Source organism: Bubalus bubalis, chromosome 2 (assembly GCF_019923935.1).
Source record: "Bubalus bubalis isolate 160015118507 breed Murrah chromosome 2, NDDB_SH_1, whole genome shotgun sequence".
Taxonomy (NCBI): Eukaryota; Metazoa; Chordata; class Mammalia; order Artiodactyla; family Bovidae; genus Bubalus; species Bubalus bubalis.
In genome coordinates, this window is record NC_059158.1 from 184131993 (window position 1) to 184150561 (window position 18569).

The 18569-nt window shown below is 50.2% G+C and overlaps 1 protein-coding gene and 1 long non-coding RNA gene across 3 annotated transcripts; one reads left to right on the forward strand and one right to left on the reverse strand.

Annotated features, from left to right (window-relative positions):
- Positions 1–260: 260 nt before the first annotated feature.
- LOC102399369 lies at positions 261–5650 on the reverse strand. Of its 2 annotated transcripts, XR_326163.4 has the most exons (3): positions 5402–5645; positions 2402–2501; positions 261–1261 (listed from the first exon to the last, which is right to left on the reverse strand). It is a non-coding gene; the product is annotated as an uncharacterized LOC102399369 (long non-coding RNA). The 2 variants fall into 2 exon arrangements; XR_326161.4 differs by lacking the exon at positions 2402–2501 and having other exon boundaries at positions 5402–5650.
- A 43-nt stretch (positions 5651–5693) lies between these two features.
- On the forward strand, positions 5694–13356 carry MUL1 (mitochondrial E3 ubiquitin protein ligase 1). Its single transcript, XM_006042263.3, has 4 exons — positions 5694–5961; positions 9285–9372; positions 10013–10133; positions 11405–13356. Exons 1-4 carry the CDS (start codon positions 5842–5844, stop codon positions 12126–12128), a joined length of 1053 nt encoding a protein of 350 aa, XP_006042325.3. The 5' UTR covers positions 5694–5841; the 3' UTR covers positions 12129–13356.
- The last annotated feature ends 5213 nt before the right edge of the window (positions 13357–18569 follow it).

The window sequence follows — 18569 nt, forward strand, 5'->3', positions numbered from 1 at the left end:
CCCCGGTGCCAAAAAGGTTGGGGACCACTGTATCAGGATGTTTAAAATCAAAAGACTGATTATACCACATATTGTTGAGGATGTGAAGGATGTGGGGTTCTCACCCACTGCTGGCGGGAATGTGAAATGGCACAACCGCTTCGGGGAACTTCTAGGTAGCTTCGTAAAAAGTTAAATACACGTCTGATGCACGACCCAGCCATTCCTGAGGAATTTACCCAGGAGAAATGAGAGCATCCGTCCACACACAGACCTAGACATGCATGTTCAAAGCAGCTTTATTTGTGATAGTTAAAAACTGGAAACAATCCAAATGTCCATTAACAGGTCAATGAATAAACAGATTTTGATATGTTTACACGATGGAACTTTATTCAGCAGTAAAAAAAAAAGGGCATAACTGTTATTGACATGCAGTAATATGGATAAATGTCAAAATAATTATTCGGAGTGAAAGAAGCCAGAGAAGACAAAGTACACACCATGTGATTCTTTTTATATGAACCTTTAGAAGATGCAGACTTACAGTGACAGAAAACAGCTCTGTGGTCACCTGGGGATGGGATGGGGTTTACCTCATTATAAAAAGAAAAAGGTCTCCCCGACACCCTGCCTGAAGTCAGGGGGCATGTCCTGCATCGTATCCCTGCGTTCCACTGTGTCTGGGGGAGTACACTGCGTGGGTTAAATGGTCATGAAAAGTATGCTGATGCTTGATAATTCCTATCAATGATTAAGTTAAGTTTCTCCCATGGGAAAGCTCTGTAAGGAAAGTCAGTGACGACCTGACGTGATTGTTAACCTTTTTAAAATTTCCTTCGGCACAGCTGTGTGGCAACATTAGCGCAGGAGGTCTCATCTTTCAAATCTCCCTGGTGCCCAGGCCCTGCCAGTGTCTCACCGGAACGGAGCGCCTGCGCGGGCATTTACCCAGTGACTCACGGGGAACTCAGGGACTTTGTGACATGCTTTCAGCGGTGGCACTGCCCGTAGTAAACCCCTCCCCTTCCAGCTGCTCCTGCTAGATTCTCTGCCTGGTACCTCACTTTCCTCTCGGGAGCTTCACCTCACTTTCTCTAAGTCAGAGGCTCCTCTTTAACTTGTGATTCAGTGAGGACAGTCACGCTGAGCTGAGAACGGCGCCCTGGGGACATCTGGCTGCAGCTGAAAGTGCCCGTCGTCCGTCACTCCTAACAAGGTCCACATGATGGAAATCTCAAAATGTCGCAGTAGTCCAGCCTGGCTACTGAAGGATTTCAGCCTTTGGCAAAAAAAGAAAAAAAGGCAGAGCTATTTAAGACCAAACTGCTTTAAGAATGACAATCTTTTATAGAGTACAAACTTATGTAGGGGAAAGGGGGAAAGATAAATTAGGAAGAGGGATTAACAGATACACACTACTCTACATAAAACAGATAAACAATGGTACTGGCAACTGCCGGGGTCCAGCCCCGGTGGAGTCAGGGGTTTCGAAGGGGAGATGGCCTCGGAGATCAGGAAACAACAGCTTATTTAAATGTTAATTAAAGATATAAAGAGTGGTTAAATAAGGATAGCTCAGTGAGAAAATTTAGTGGAGAAAAGAGGCTGAATAATTCAGCCAGAAGGTGAGAGAAAGAACGACATGGGGAGACCAAGTTTCAGTGAACAAGGCCCGCACTTTATTTTCCAAAGTAGTTTTTATACCTTAAGTTATGCATAGAGGATAATGGGGGAAGGGGTAGAGTTAGCAATGAGCCAGGCTTTCTTCCTGCAAACTTATCAGTTTAGGTGATTTGCATCATCTTCTGGCCCGGAGGCCTGTTAACATTTTAGGACCCTTTCTTCAGAAAACTTATTTTTCTCTAAAGGTGATTAGTCAGGCGCCACCCTCCAAAAGCATTAGATAAAGTTGCATTCCTACAGGGCAAAGGTGTGGTGGGCTATAACAAGAAAAAGAATTAACTCAAGGGTCCAAGGTTACAAACATTAAAGCTACTACTTACACCAATTATATTAATCAATACACTGCCAGGGACACAGCAGGTAAGGGATATGGAAACTTAGCAGCAAACATTGGCCCAACAAGTGAAAAACCCTTCACCAATACAATTTCTAATCAGTCTTTTAACTGCTCAAAGGAATCTGTATTTAGACAGTTTAGAACATCTCATGCCTCTCACAGTTGGGAGGCTCTGAACAATCACATGTGGCCAGAAAACTAGGTTGAAACACTATCACACCCAGGAACTTTATTAACTGGAGCTGTAAGTTAACTCTTTTTTCAGAGAGAGGTAGTGGGGGACAGCCCCCCGTAAAGTCAGAGGTGTAGGTGAGAGCACAAAGCAGAAAGGAGGCAGACTCTGGTTTTGGGGGTAGATGCTCGAGAATTTCCAGGGGGACTCCTGAGGCTTGATCCCACCTTTGCGTATGTCGAGCCTCCTTTCTCATGACCTTTGCCACGGGCGGAGTTCCTCACCCTGGCTCCCGGCAGGCAACTACATTCAACACCTTGTAATAACCTATAATGGAAACGAATCTGAAAAAGAACTGATATACGTGTAACTGAATAGATAAATATGTATAACTGAATACATATGGATACAGATGTACAAGTGAATCACTTTGCTGTACACTGGAAACACTGTAAATCAACTACAATTTAATTTAAAAAAAAAGGAAATCTGGTGTTGGACCCTCCCTTTTCCACCTGGCAGGTTATAGTCCACAGGGTCACAAAAGACTGAGCAACTGAGCATGCATGCTTGCCACACCACATACAAAAATAAACTCAAATGGTTTAAAGACCTAAACAATAAGAATGAGAATCTGTATCAGTCTAGACGGGTGGGATGGGGAGGGAGATGGGAGAGAGGTTCAAAAGGGACGGGAAGAGTTGACTCATTGGAAAAGACTCTGATGCTGGGAGGGATTGGGGACAGGAGGAGAAGGGGACGACAGAGGATGAGATGGCTGGATGGCATCACTGACTCGATGGACGTGAGTCTGAGTGAACTCTGGGAGTTGGTGATGGACAGGGAGGCCTGGTGTGCTGCGATTCATGGGGTCGCAAAGAGTTGGACACGACTGAGCGACTGAACTGAACTGATGGTAGTTTCATGTTGAGGTTTGACAGAAAACAACAAAATTCTGTAAAGCAATTATCCTTCAATAAAAAAATAAAATTTAAAATATGGGGGAAAAAAAGAATGAGAACCATAAAACTCTTAGAAGAGAACATTGACAGAACACTCCCTGACATAGTTGTGGCACTATTTTCTTGGATAAGTCTCCTAAGGCAACAGAAATAAACCCAAAAATGAACAGCTGGGGCCTAATTAAACTCAAAACTTGTGCACAGCAAAGAAAACCATTGACAAAATAAAAAGACAATCTATGGAATGGGAGAAAATATTTTTAAATGATGTGACTTACAAGAGGTTAATATATGAAATATACAAACAGTTCATATAACAATATCAATATACAATATCATCAACAACAACTACCTAATCAGAAAATGGGCAGAAGACTTGTATAGCCATTTTTCTAAAGAAGACATACAGATGGCTAACAGGCACATGAAAAGATGCTCCACACCACTAATTATTAGAGAAATGTAAATCAAAACAACAATCATATCACCTCACACCTGTCAGAATGAGTATCATCAAAAAGTCTACAAATAACAAATGCTGGAGAAAATGTGGAGAAAAGGGAACCCTTGTACACTGTTTGTGGGAATGTAAATTGGTACAGCCACTGTGGAAAATAGTGACTCCTCAAAAAATTAAAAATAAAGTTATCCAGCAATTCCACTCCTGGGTATATTATTTGGAAAAAACAAAAACACTAATTTCAAAAGACAAATACACCTCAGTGTTCATAGCAGCACTATTTACAATAGTTAAGACATGGAGAAGGCAATGGCACCCCACTCCAGTACCCTTGCCTGGAAAATCCCATGGACAGAGGAGCCTGGTAGGCTGCTGTCCATGTGGTCGCTAAGAGTCGGACATGACTGAGCGACTTCCCTTTCACTTTTCACTTTCATGCATTGGAGAAGGAAATGGTAACCCACTCCAGTGTTCTTGCCTGGAGAATCCCAGTGAGGGGGAGCCTGGTGGGCTGCCGTTTGTGGGGTCGCACAGAGTCGGACATGACTGAAGCGACTTAGCAGCAGCAACAGCAAGACATGGAAGCAATCTGAGTGCCTAGCAACAGATGCCTGGATTAAGAAGCTGTGATATTTCACTCAGTCATTAAAAAAAGGCTGAAATACTGCCATTTGCAGCCACTTGGATGGACCTAGAGAATATTATGCTTAGTGAAGTGAGTCAGACAGGGAAAGGCAAATTCTGTAAGATATCATTTATATGTGGAATCTAAAAACAATACAAATCAATGTCCATGAAAAACAGAAACAGACTGAGAGATGTAGAGAATACCCTTGTGGTTACCAGAGGGGAGAGGGAAGTCGGGAGAGACAAAACAGGGGTTATGTGATGAACTGATACAAACCACCAAATATAAAGTAGATAAGCAACGAGGATATACCGTACAGCACAGGGAACTATAGGCATTATCTTGTAATAACCTAATGTGGAGTATAATCTGCAAACATATTGAATCACTGCTGTACAGATCAGAAAACATTTTGAAATCTGCTCTATAACTGTGCGGTGAGGATTAAGTGGTTTGATGTTGGTAAAACTTTTTGTCACAGTTCAGTTCAGTTCAGTCGGGTCTGACTCTTTGCGACCCCATGGACTGCAGCATGCCAGGCCTCCCTGTCCATCACCAACTCCCGGAGTTTACTCAAACTCATGTCCATTGAGTCAATGATGCCATCCAACCATCTCATCCTCTGTCCTCCCCTTCTCCTCCCGCCTTCAATCTTTCCTAGCATCAGGGTCCTTTCAAATGAGTCAGCTCTTCGCATCAGGTGGCTAAAGTACTGCAGTTTCAGCTTCAGCATCAGTCCTGCCAATGAATATTCAGGACTGATTTCCTTTAGGATGGACTGGTTGGACCTCCTTGGAGTCCAAGGGACTCTCAAGAGTCTTCTCCAACACCACAGTTCAAAAGCATCCATTCTTCGGCGCTCAGCTTTCTTTATAGTCCAACTCTCACATCCATACACGACTACTGGAAAACAACAGTTGTAGCTATAATTATAAATTAGTAAAGTAAGTTGTTATGTGTGGTGCTGGCAGATTAAGGAGTTACTTTAGTGATCTAACCTCCTGTCTTGGAGGTAATAAGCTGTGCAGTCCGGTAAATTCCTCTCCAGTAGCAGTGTGACTTTGAGCACATGCACTAATCTCTCTGGCCTGTCTTCTCATGTGTAAAGCGGAAGAATAAAAGCCAAGACGCAAGGTTTGCCCTGAAGCTTAAATGTGTACTCCCCCTAAGTGCTTACCCGACGTTCTTTCCTTCCAATCCAATGGCGGAGTCATTGAACAACGCCTGCAATAATAATAACCCCAGGAAAGCAGAAGCCCTGAAACAGTGGCACCGCAAGCGATACAACTACGGCCAGAGTTGAAGGGGTCGCGGAGCGACGAGAGATCGCTCAAGTTCCGCAAATCATTCCGCACTTCCAACTCCTGGAGACCCGACTCTAGCGGAGGCAGCGCATGCTTGTCCATCACCATGGCAACAGCACCTTCCGGTCTGTTGTGCCCGCCCTCCCCCTTCCGGTTCCGGGTCTCTTTCCGGTTCCGGGTCCTGTGCCTTCGGCTGGCGGCTGGCCGCGGGCTTCGGGAGGAGTCATCTCCGGGGGTGTGGTTCCGGGTGGCGGGAGGCTAAGGGGCGAGGGGTCGCTCGAGGGCGGCAGCCTCGCCAGGGCTCGGCGCAGCCATGGAGAGCGGAGGGCGGCCCTCGCTGGGCCAGTTCATCCTCCTGGGCACCAGCTCTGTGGTCACCGCCTTCCTGTATTCCGTGTACCGGCAGAAGGCCCAGGTCGCCCAGGAGCTCAAGGTCAGTGCCCCAGCCCGCCCGGCCTCAGCCGGCCATGCCGCCCCGGGGGAAAGGTGAGCCCCCCGACCTGCCGTGGGCCGCTCCACCCTCTGGAAAAGACCCCACAGAGGAACCAGGCCCTGGGAGGGCGTCGCCCGGCCCCCAGGAGCCAGGATCAGAGTTCGGGTCGCGTGATAACGGCTTCCCTTCCTCCTTTCTCCCAAGTTCTCGTTACTCAGAATAAATCTTGACTTCATCACTTTATTGACGAAAAAAATCTTTATTGAACACCTGCTATGCTCCAGGGGCCGAGCCTGGGTAGAACAGACAGAAATTCCCGTCTTCATGGAGAGTGCATTCTAATCCAACCAGACAGACAGTAAAACAATCAATCAGATGGTGTGACACGTGGGGATAAAAATACAGCCTAGTGCAGGGAAGAGAGGAAATGGGAGTGCTGGAGAAAGGGAGGTTTGCTCTTTTAAACAGGGTGGCAGTTGAGCAGAACCCAGGAGGCTTTGAGGCGAGTGTGCAGGTGCCTGGGAAGGGACAGCTCCTTGCTTCTGCAGACTCTGCCTTTTTATCTTACGGCCATTTAAAAAATATTGCTCACTTTCCTAATGCAGCACCTGACGATTTACACAACATATTCCCATCTTGGTTTTAGTTCTGTTTCACAGTAATTTGAGGTAGATGAAATGATACCTCCAACCTGCCAATCAAGAAATCGAAACTCAGAGGAAAGGTCTCTACAGTGTCAGTTTGGAGCTTAAACATAGGTCTTTTGATTCAGAGTGTAGGGTCTTTTGTTGTTGTTGTTGACCACATTGCTTTATTATGAATGTGTGAGTGGCTCATGAGAGATGAACCTCATTAGGTCAGAAATGGGATCTTATCCTTCCTTCGTTCTAGGTTCTAACTCAATGGTTAACAGAGAATAGACACTCAGTAAATATTTGTGGATTTGTTTTGGGTGAAATTTTCTTTTTTAAAAAAGATGAATTTCTTCGGGGCCGTGCCAGGCTTTCTCTAGTTGTGGCGGGCAGGGCCAGGGGCTACCCTCTGGCCGCGGTGTGCAGGCTTGTCGCTGCAGTGGCGTCTCTCGCTGCAGAGCACAGGCTCTGGAGCGCACGGCTTAGTTGCCTCGAGGCGAGTGGGAATCTTCACGGACAGGGGATCGAACTGTGACCCCTGCATTGGCAGGTGGATTCTTAACCACTGGACCACCAGGGAAGTCCTGGCTGAAATATTTTCATAATACAGCAGGGCTTAATTTGACATTCATTTGGAAGACGGATGCCTCAACCTGACACGCTTCATTATCATTAGATGATTTGCGTTGAGAGCTTAGAAGCAAGTGTGTGAGTTTTGGAGTGCACCTAGTTACCAGGGAGTTGAGTTTGGGGTGTGAATCACAGCCTGGTGAGATTCCAGCTGCCTTCTTGTCTGCTTGATTAAATTACTTCTGAAATGATTGGCTGTGGTTGTAACTGATACTTCACTTTCTGACTCTGAATCAGAAATCACATTGGCATCAAGTTGGCTAGAGATGGGATCCTTTGAAGCAGTGAGTGCTCCGGGATCCATCTTTGGGTGACCTTAAAAGCTTTGCCAATTCGTTCCTCAGTGAGGATGAAATAAGTAGCTTCTGCCTGGAAAAACAGTTGGGACTCTCTCTTAGGCTCTATTTTCTTGATCCGATTACAAAACTTTCCAGACTAGGGTTTGTGTCTTCCCCTTTTACATCTCTCACAGTGATGGGAATGCATGTTTATCGCATACCTACTGTGTGACAGACCCTGGTCTGGATTCTTTCACACCTTAAGTTTCATTTCATTCACATGAAAATCCTGTGAGATTGTTTTGCCCACCTTTTACATGTTTTGAAACAGACTGTGGTAAATTAAGTTGCCCAGAATCACAATAGATGCCTTGAAGCGTGATTCAGTCACAGGCTTTCTGACTGAATTTCACCTCCTTTCCTTCTAAAAAATGTTTAGACTATCCTGTGGTGGATACTTGACTATTTAGGTGATGTTGAGCAAATTACTTCACTTCCCTGAGCCTCAGTTTCTTTATCTGTAATTGGGGATGATAATGTCTACCGCAGAGGGATGATATGAGCATTAAATGGGGTTATGCATTTAAAATGCCTAGCAGAGTGCCTGGAATGTAGTATATGTAAGTGCTTAGTTATTCAGTAATTTCTTCATCAGATGTGTATTTAGTGCCTGCTACGGGTCAGGCACCGTCTCAGCACTGGGGGACGGCAGTGCTCAAGACCAGCAAGGCCGTAGCCCCCCTGCGCTTACAGCCCAGGGGAGGGGGAGACCGGCAGTAAACGAGTATATGAGCCTGAGCGCTAGCTGTTGTTCCTGCCCGTTGTTTTTATTACCTTCGCAGTGTATGTGGGTAATAATTTTTATTGACCTTGCTCCTGTTGTTTACTGGGTAGCAATAGCTTAAACTCAGAGGGACCTTAATATGTATCCAGTACTACCCACCTCTTTCGAGGTTACGCGTCTGGTATCCTTAAGATGGTGTTGATGCAAATACCTGAAAGCAGGAACTGTTTCCTTCATTCGTCCCTGAACGCCTGGCCCCCAGCACAGTGCCTGGTTCAGGAAATGTTCAGTGGCTTTCTTAATTTTACCTTACTTTTGATGGAGCAGTAGCAGGCTTGATTGGTTCCCAAGTACAGCAGATCGGGATGAGAACAGGAAGGAGTGGAGAGCTGGGGACTGTGAGGGGAAGGGAGCGGCAGAGGTGGCTGTGTGCGCCTGTTTATGAGAGGGAAGCGGGCAGACAGAGGAGAATGTTTAGCACCGGTTCACAAAGCCGTTCCATGCAGTGCAAAGGCAGCGCTCTATTACAGTGTCTGATGCAGAGCGTGAACTGACAAGGGCCTGGTGATAACGATAACCTACCACTGCCCGAGCCCCTACCATGTACCGGGCCCTGGTTTACGTGCTTTTCCGCAGAAACTGCGGATGCATGGTTCTGTGTTGTCAAGAAGAGATCAAATTACATTCCGTCTATGGTATGCAGATTGATGAGTGCTTTTAATATTTTCATCTTAGTAAGTGAAACTGAAAAGGGCTGTCTGTCTGGTTAACTGCAGCTGGAGTGTAAGTGGCAGCCCCATTTGCAGGTGGCAGAGCGAGGTGCCTGTTTATGTGGTGAAAGTGCTGGGACACAGCTTTGGAATCTGACTGTCCTTAGTCTCTTTCCTGCTTGGTTCCCTTATTATCTCAATGTGAAAAAAAGAGTCATTTTCTTTCTTCACTTGTTTGATTGAGCATGTCAGTATTCAACAGTCAGTCCAATCTGTTGTTTCCATTTAGGGAGCTAAAAGAATCCACTTGGGTGAAGACTTAAAGAGTATTCTTTCAGAAGCTCCAGGAAAGTGTGTGCCTTATGCTGTTATTGAAGGTATGTTTATTTATTGGTAAAATGAAAAATAACTCAGTCTTTCAAAGTTTGATAAAGATCTTCCTGGCTGACATTGACGGCCTTTTGTAGCCTTGGGGTGGGGGTTCAGAATTTGGACTTTGGGGTCAGGAAGACCTGGGTTACTGCTGTATGATTTTGAGGAAATTACACAAGCTTTCGAGCCTCCATTGCTGCATCTCTAAAATATACTTTGAAAGTGAACGTTGATCTGAAAGTGAAAGTTGCTCAGTTATGTCTGACTGCAACCCCGTGGACTGTAGCCTGCCAGGCTCCTCGGTCCACGGAATTCTCCAGGCAAGAATACTGGCGTGGGGAGCTATTCCCTTCTCCAGGGGATCTTCCCAACCCAGGGATCAAACTCTGGGTCTCCTGCATTGCAGGCAGATTCTTTATTGTCTGAGCCACCAGGGAAACCCAGAATATACTTTACAGGGTGGTTGTAACCCTGAAACGATGTGATCCATGGAGACCGCTCAGCAGAGCGCCCCCAAAGCACGGCTGCTGGAGACAGCAGTGTCGGCGCTTTCATTAATTAAACTCAAACTAAACAAAATGTAAATTACTGTAAAGGAAAGGACAGAAGAGTTCTACAGAGATAAAAGAATTTGTTTCCATTTAGGAGCTGTTCGATCTGTTAAAGAAACGCTTAACAGCCAGTTTGTGGAAAATTGCAAGGGGGTGATTCAGCGGCTGACGCTTCAGGAGCACAAGATGGTGTGGAACCGGACAACCCACCTCTGGTGCGTATCCTTGCTCCAGGGGCCCAAACCTCGAAGATGGTCAGCTGGAAAGCTGGCGTCCTGGCCCTGTCTCCACGTCTTCAAGCTCTTCCTGAGACGGGGCGGAGACCAGTCTCAGGCCGCTGAGACCTCTGCCACTGCAGTCTCCTAGGCGCCTTGTCCAGATGCAGACTCCTGGCCTCTCTTCAGATCTGCCTAGGTAGCATTTCCAGGATGGGGGACCTGGAGTCTGCAGACAGGCTCACTAAGGGCTGAGACGCAGGGACCGCTAGCAGGGACCGCTAGCAGGGACCGAGGGTCGTCAGTGCTCCATGCTGTAACATGCACTGCCACTTTTCCAGCTGAGCCTCGGGGGTTCTGTTTTGGAGTTTTAGCTTAACTTTTATTGTAAAAATTAAAATTAAAAAAATTAAAATTAAAAATTCAATTTTAATTTTTATTAAGGCTGCTTAACCTGCGATCTCCTCTTATTAACAAAATTTTAAGTGCAGCAATGCAGAACCATTAACTACAGGCACGAGGTTGTACAGCAGATTTCAGACTTACTCGTAGAACTGAAACTACACCCGGTGAACACCAGCTCCCGTTTTCTTCTTCCCGCAGCCCCTGGCAGTCTCGGTTTTCCTCTGTCTGGACAAGTTGGGCTAGGTTAGACACTTCATGCACAGGGGTCCTGCAGCCTCCGTGCTTCTGCGGCCGCCTTCGTTGCTTTGCTTACGTCCCCCAGGCTTACCCGTGCTGTCGCATGTGGCAAGGTTTCCTTTTTCTTTCTTGTTTTAAAGGATGACTAGTTCCTGTTGTATGTATGGACCGCATTTTCTAAGTTCATTCATCGATAGACGTTGATGTTGTCTCCGTGTTTTGGCTGCTGTGAATAAGCAGTGAGCCAGGGAGCACCGATCTCTCTTCCAGATCCAGATTTCAGTTCTTTTAGATCCACGATCCGAAGTGGGATTGCTGGGTCATATATGGTAGTTCTGTTTTTAAATTTTTTGAGGGATTTAAGATAAAAATCGATCTGTCTTAACAGGGGCAAAGGGAAATAAAAAAGAGTAGAGGTGATCTCTGATGGCATCTGTTGCCCACTGAGGCGGCCAGAGAACCGGAAAACCTGCGCTTCCCCTTCTGAGGCTCTGGACGAGGGTGGTGTCTGTGCTTCTCGTGCTCTCAGTTCTCGCTTGATCCTGCCTGGCCTTGAGGTGGTCTCCACCCCCGTCTGGCTGTGAGGTATTCGCGGTCCTCTGATTTACCTTGGGCCCTCATTCCTGCAGGAACGACTGTTCCAAGATCATTCACCAGAGGACCAACACGGTGCCCTTTGACCTGGTGCCCCACGAGGACGGTGCGGGCGTGGCCGTGCGCGTGCTGAAGCCCCTGGACGCGGTGGACCTGGGCCTGGAGACCGTGTACGAGAGGTTCCACCCCTCCACGCCGTCCTTCACCGACGTCGTCGGCCACTACCTCAGCGGGGAGCGGCCCAAGGGCATCCAGGAGACGGAGGAGATGCTGAAGGTGGGGGCGCCACTCACGGGGGTGGGCGAGCTGGTGCTGGACCACAGCTGCGTGCGCCTGCAGCCCCCCAAGGGGCCGGGCATGCAGTACTACCTGAGCAGCCAGGACTTCGACAGCCTGCTGCAGCGGCAGGAGTCCAGCGTCCGGATCTGGAAGGTCCTGGTGCTGGTCTTCGGCTTCGCCGCCTGCGCCAGCCTATTCTTCCTCCTCCGGAAGCAGTACCTGCGGCGGCGGCGCGAGCGGCAGCGGCCGGAGGAGGAGTTCCGGGAGCGCGAGTGTCCCGAGGAGGACCGTCCCGAGGAGGACCGAGAGGGCCCGAAGGGCGCCTGCGTCGTGTGCCTGAGCAACTTCCGGTCGTGTGTCTTCCTGGAGTGCGGGCACGTGTGCGCCTGCACCCAGTGCTACCGCGCGCTGCCGGAGCCCCGGCGGTGCCCGATCTGCAGGCAGGAGATCAGCCGCGTGGTGCGCTTGTACAACAGCTAAGGCGGGGCGCGGGGGGACCCTGCCCCGCTTCGGGGGTGTTTATCATCTCCGGGCCCTTACAAGAGCAGTGACGGGGCCGCTACCAGCCGCGGAAGGCCGCCTTTGTCCAGCGTGGGGGTGGCCTTTGCCAGCCCGGAGCACAGGCGCACAACCCCATGCCCCGCCCTGGCACGGGCGACGGGGGTGCCGCGTCCCTTTCCTGGAGCCAGGTGAGCCCGTGTGTGGCTGAGAAGAGCTCACCGCCCAAGCGCCAAAGCCCGTGGCCTCCAGCTTTTCTGTCCCTGTTGTCTTCTCCCCGCTCCGCCCCCCTCCCCCCAGGTGTGGGTCCCTGTGGACCTGAGCCTGAAAGACTGGCCAGAGGGGAGAGCAGAGTTGCCTTGAGCAGCCGCCTGAGAGCACACTGTGGGGTAGTCTTCCTCCCCCTTGCTTACCCCCCCACTCCCCAAGGAAGAGCCTCCAGGCTGGTCATGTCCCCCCGCCCCCACCTCCCTTACCTGCCGGCCTCCCACGTGTGCACACGTGGATCAGCATAAAAGGGAGTGAATGCAGCGGCTGCCCATTGCCTAACAGGCCGGGACTCTGGTCGGAGAAGGGAGGCAGGTCGCTGGCAGGGGCACTTGGAACGGCGCCCATTCATTGTTCCCCCATTGTGGTGCGGACAGGGCCGCTTAGCTGCAGCCTTCCTGGGGCCGCAGGACCTAAAGAGGGTGCTGGGAGCACGCGGTCTGCCCTGACTTGGAACTCGGAGGCCTGAACTGGCTGAGGGCTGGCTCTGGTTTTCTCTGCCCAGGCTGCGCTGGAAAGGTCTTAGACCCAAAGGAAGCAATAAGGATGCTGCTGTCCTAGCCTGGAGTTTTCTCAGCTTCTCACGGAGGCTCCCACCAAGGAAAAGTAGCAGCCAGCATCTTGAGCCCGGGGCCTTGTCCCCGCTAACCCTAACCCCGCCACCGAAGAGCTCACGCCCCAGGGGCGTCATCACGCCACCCCTTCACCCTTCCCCCTTCCCGCTTGCGTTTGTGAGACAAGCCGGCGAGCCCCTCGCACTGCCTGTCAAGTGTCCAAGGTCACTAAGTCACGTGCACAGCACTTTCTTCTCTCCCTTCCCTGGCTCTGAGCATCCATGCCCCGGCCCCCTTCGTGCAGGGGAAGGGGGCGTGCTCTCGGGGCTGGCACCAGCTCTGTGCAGTGTCCAGTGTGGGCAGCACTAATAAAACTCCTTCTCACCGAGTGTGAGCATGTTGCTTTGAACAATTCGATGGCTAGGCTGATGCTTCCTTGGGGGGATGGTGTCTGGTTTTGATAGGATGAACTGGAGACCTTGTCTGCAAGGAGGTCTGGGGCTCCCCACAGTGGGGGCAGCTTGGTGACGCTAAAAGAGGGGGGCCGAGTGGGGAGCCTCAGGGCAGCCCAGAGACTGCCTGCAGGTCATGCCTGGCCTCGCCCAGAGCCGTTGAAGAGCGCTGTCCTGACATCCTGAACACAGGCTGTGAGGCTTCACCTGTCGCGAGAATGGGACAGGTGGGCACTGGCGTATGTATGCGGTGTTCTTTCTGACCTGAATTTCAAGGTGAGTTAATCCTCACAAGGCCCTGCGGGCTCGCACGGCATCTCATCCTACAAGCAAAGAAGCCAGTCCCGAGAGGGCATGTTCCCTGGGTCAAAAGCACACAGCTGGTGAGGCGATGGTCCACATTGAAACTCCAAGCTGTTCAGTCTCCTGACCCTCCTGCTCACCGGCGGTGGGCCAGTTTCCTTGGCGCTCATAGGGATGCCCCACAAGATGCTGTTCCCCATGGTGGTGGAGGAGACCACGCTCTGGAGGAGGAGGCAGATTGGTGACAGCCCACCCGCCCAGTGAGTCCTGTCCAGGGAGGTGTTAGGACCCTGGCTTTACATAGAGGCGTTGGGCGAGGGTGGCAGGATGGGAGGGGGCTGGGGGGGCTGATCTTGGTGCATCTCAAAAGCATCTGCTGTTCTCCTGTGGCGCTTTGAAAGAGCCCAGGTTATGAGGATGAATGAACTGCTTTGTGTAGCGGTGGGGGGGGGGGGGGGGGGGGGGGGGTTTGTGTTAAATCTATGAAGCGTTTAGCCCTCGGCATGGATTTCATGAGTAAATCTTACCAAGTGATTGAAAAGCAGAGAAGGCAGCCTGCCCTTACCCCAGACCAACTCATACCCTGGGCAGACCGATTCTTCTGTCTCGAAGGCTCCTTAAGGGAGTTGAGGTGCCCATCGTGGGAGACCCAGGAGCAGCACACCGTCCCTGCCTCGAGGTGACAGCTGATTGGGAACATGAGCTCACACGCACCCAGACTCCAGACCTGAGGTCCACTCGTGGTCCTAGCCTGGCTGGACTGAGACTGCCCCGTGCTCTCCATCACCCACGCAAGTCCCCGCCTTTGGTTTAAGGAGCGCCTTTCCAGCAGGCTTGAAAGGGGCTTAGACTGATCTGTGGGATGGAAGCCGGTGAAGAAGTGAAAGTGAAGGTTGCTCAGTGGTGTCTGACTCTTTGTGACCCCATGGGCTATACAGTCCATGGAATTCTCCAGGCCAGAATCCTGGAGGGTAGCCTTTCCCTTCTCCAGGGGATCTTCCCAACCCAGGGATCAAACCCAGGTCCCCTGCATTGCAGGCGGATTCTTTACCAACTGAGCTATCAGGGAAGCCCTTGGAAACTGGTGGTGGGGGACTAACCATGGGATTGTGGTGAATTTCAATTCAACCCTTAGGCTCAGCCACTTGAATCCAACGCAGACAGCATTCAGCCAGGATGGTCTTGAATAATTGCTCCTGGTGTTTTGAAATTCTTTGCGAGGTACTTGATACGGGTGGATGCTCGCAGTCCAACAAAGTGAGCATTGCAAACCCCGTTGTGCCAATGAGAACTTCCTGGTGGGGTTACACTTTACTGACGGCCACACGTCATCACCAGCCTGGCAGTGTTGGGCTCTCCTGGTATCAGGTGTGGTTTTTAGATTTAGAGTGAACTGGAAGTGGAGGCTATATCACCCCTTTTTGCAGCTTATGTGATTTGCTCAAAGCTATCAAAGTCTGAGCATAAAGCCCTTTCCCTTTGAATCACATTGAACCTGAGAGGCTAAGAAGGAAAACTGTCAAACAGACAAGTGAATATTACAGACGGACAGCGTCTTTGAAGCCTGTTAGCACCCTGAGAATCACCAGTCACCCCTGGCTTCACAGACTGCAGGTTGAGGCTTATCCTGATGGAGGAGGAGCCAGAAGGCAGGTCCTCGGAGGCCTAATTCATTCAGAATTATGATGGAAAATTCAAACAGCAAGCAACGACAAACTAGGGTGAACTCTTGACACCTTTTGCAACCCTGGTCCTAGCCTGGATGTGGACAGATCTGATGTGGATGAGCACGAAGGGCCTTGGGGCTGCTCAGAGGAAGAGCTGTCAAGTTTTGGTATCCTTGGTGGGCATTTATTCATCCCAGAAACATCAGCTAAATGTGTATTCTGTGCCTGGAGATTCAGAAATGAATATGGCGCAGTTTCTGCCCTCAAAGCACTCGGTGTTGTCTTTTAAAGTGGCCTTATTGTCTGAAAGTGAATAAGCCCTACAGATGGATGGGTGATGGCTGTTGGAGCATTTTTGGTTCACAGAATGTTGTAGCTGGCAGGGCCTTTGAGATTGGCCTGGTTAGAGCAGATGCCCTGATGGTTCAAAATGAAGCCACCAAGGGTAGGGTATCTTTGCTGAAGGGGAGCCTAGCAGAGAACATCCATCCACAGAGCTGAGAATGATCCCTGAGAAACACCAGTCTGACCACACGCCTTCTCTGCTTGAGGAAAAGCAGAGCCTGGAAGGTCCCCAGGCTCCCTGTCCCCTCCAGGCTTAAGCCCTGGGTCCTCTAAGGCACATGGAGGTGTGTGGGCCAGCCCCTGGCCATCCCTCCAGGCCTTTCCCCGTCCGTCTGTCTCTCACCTGTGGCTCCAGCCACCCCGAGCCTCTGAGCGCCATTAAGTGCGCTTGCCATTCCTGCCTCCTTGCCTCTGCCATTGCTGAGTCTTGCCCCTGGCATTCTAGTCCTTTCTTCACCTTAGGTGCTTCACCTTAGGTGCTTGCTTTCTTCACCTCCTCACCCTTTAAAACTCAGCCTTAGGTGTTCCCTTCAGAAAACCTCCCCTGACCCTCCCCACTTAGGTGGAGTTAGGTGCCCCTCTGATATTCCATTATCCAGTCCCCCTGTTCTTTCTCTGAGCCATCTTGCCCACGACTTAGGCAGGAACTGTGTCTTATTTCTGCTCCAGCACGATTTTTTTTTAGGCTGTCACTCTACACTAATTAGAGCTCACATTAGGGCTTGCTCTTTGCTAAGGGCCTGCAAAGGAATGGACATGATTAATGTCACTTAATCTTCACTGTGAGCTATGTGTTTGTATTATTCTTACTTTAAACAAAAGGAAATCAAGGCTCAGAGAGGTCAAGTGTCTCACTCAAGCACCCAGGAAAGACAGGATTTAAGCCCAGGCATGTTGACTCCAGAACCCCAGCTCTTACCTGCTGAATGTACATGGAATGAATGAGTAAACTGGTGAATGAGATGATGGATGTGGGCCCGTAATCCTGGAAGGCTGCCTGTGGGAGTTGGGTTTTGGACCAGAGGTAAGGGTCATGGCCGGACTGTAAAGAACAAGGGCAGGTGTCTCTGAGTGCCTGGAGCTGCAATGCATTGTGTAAGAGAACACCACGTACAGTGAGCTGCCCAGAGCTTCGAGGGCTCCACACAGGAGAAGTCAGGCCGGCATGGCTGTCTGCTGGCAAATGGTCTGGGCTGGGAGCTGACTTTCTCTGGTTCTGTGGCTCTGTGATCTCCATGGAGTGGTGTAACCTCCCTGAGCTTAAGGAGCAGGCTGGATTAGAAGCTCTCCAAGGCTCCATCCAGTTCTGCTATTTGGCCTGTCTGGGACATAGCGAGTGGATGAGCGAGGCTGCAGGGTGACAGTTTCAGAACCCTCCTCGGGGCTGCCGTCTGAGGCCCGAGGGCTGCCTGCCGCGGCCCCAGGACCACGTGCCCGGAAAGCCGGGGAGATCAGCACATTTTCTCCCTAATTAGAGAGTGATAGCTGATCAATTTTGAATGAGATAAGTTTCCATGTACAATGTCCTGAATTGCTCCCCAGAGCGCTCATTAGTCATTTCTCTTGCAGCTGCTGCCTTATTGTTTTTCAGATGCCAGCCGAGGGACCTGGCATTTCCCTTCCCCGAGCGTGGGTCACATGGGGCCGAGCCAGGGACACTGGCAACGGTCCCAGGAGCTGCCCCGGCCTGGGGGAGGGCCCTCTGCTCTTGACCTTTACCCTTTGCTCCTGCCAGAGCCGTGGCCTCACCTTCGGTGACTCAAATCCAGATTCCTCTAGGATTGGACTGTGACCCTGGAGGGCCTCAGCTGAACTCCACGAGCACTTATTAAGCCCCTAGCACACCAGACACCTTGTATCTTGAACCCGAATGGTCTCCAGGCCGGAGACGGGGTACACACCAATATAAATGTCCACATGGCCATAACGCCAGGCCTCCCACCCCCGACGGTCTTCCCTAGTATTTAAGTTGTTTCATCAGATGGGGCTTCATTTCTGCTTGCAGTACGTTGGCGCATAATGTGCGTTTCTTCCTGCCCGTCGCTGCTCCAGGGCTTGTGATGGGATTCCTCTCTTGCTGCGATTTCTACCATGGCCTCCAGGTGGCGCTGTGCTCCCATGGTTGCGGCTGCCAGAGGCCTTGCAGGCGACACTGAGGTGGCGCTTCCAAAGGCGGGTGCAATTTTCTCTTTTCCTGGGGGCTGGAGAAGAGGCCTGAGAACAGAGCCTGAGAAGGACCTGGGGCTGCTGACACCAGACACAGCTGGGCACAGGCTGGGAAGGGGACAAGCAGGAATGTTCTCTCTAGTTCCTTTGTCTGCCCAACATACCAGGAAGCCGGGTGCAGATGTGAAAATACTGAGAATCCCAGAAAATTCAGAGGGGAAAAAAAAATCCCACATTTCCCTCCCTATAATTTTCCAGGCATTCACATCTTTAAATACACTAACCATGATTTCTTTCAACAAAAAAATAAGACATGCATAATGCATCACATGTTCTTAAAATACCCAGATGACTTCACACTGGTAAAGGATGCTGAAAAAAATTGCATGGCATAGCTTTTGATTTTCCTCCCCAAAAGCTTTTTCTCAGTGGAGAAATCCTGCTTCTCCTGGCCTGGCCTGCTCCCTTGCCATCCTCTCCTCTGTCCTGTCTCTGCCTTCTGCCCTCTTGCCTAGGTATCAAGTTTCTCTGTCTCCTCCTCTGCAAAGAGACAGAACTGTCAACTCCTGTACTCGACAGACCCGCCTCTCGTCTACCCTGTTGCCTCTTGCCTTTGAGTGTGTGAATGAGTTTCTTCCTCTTCCCGTGGATCTGTCTTCCTCTCTGGGC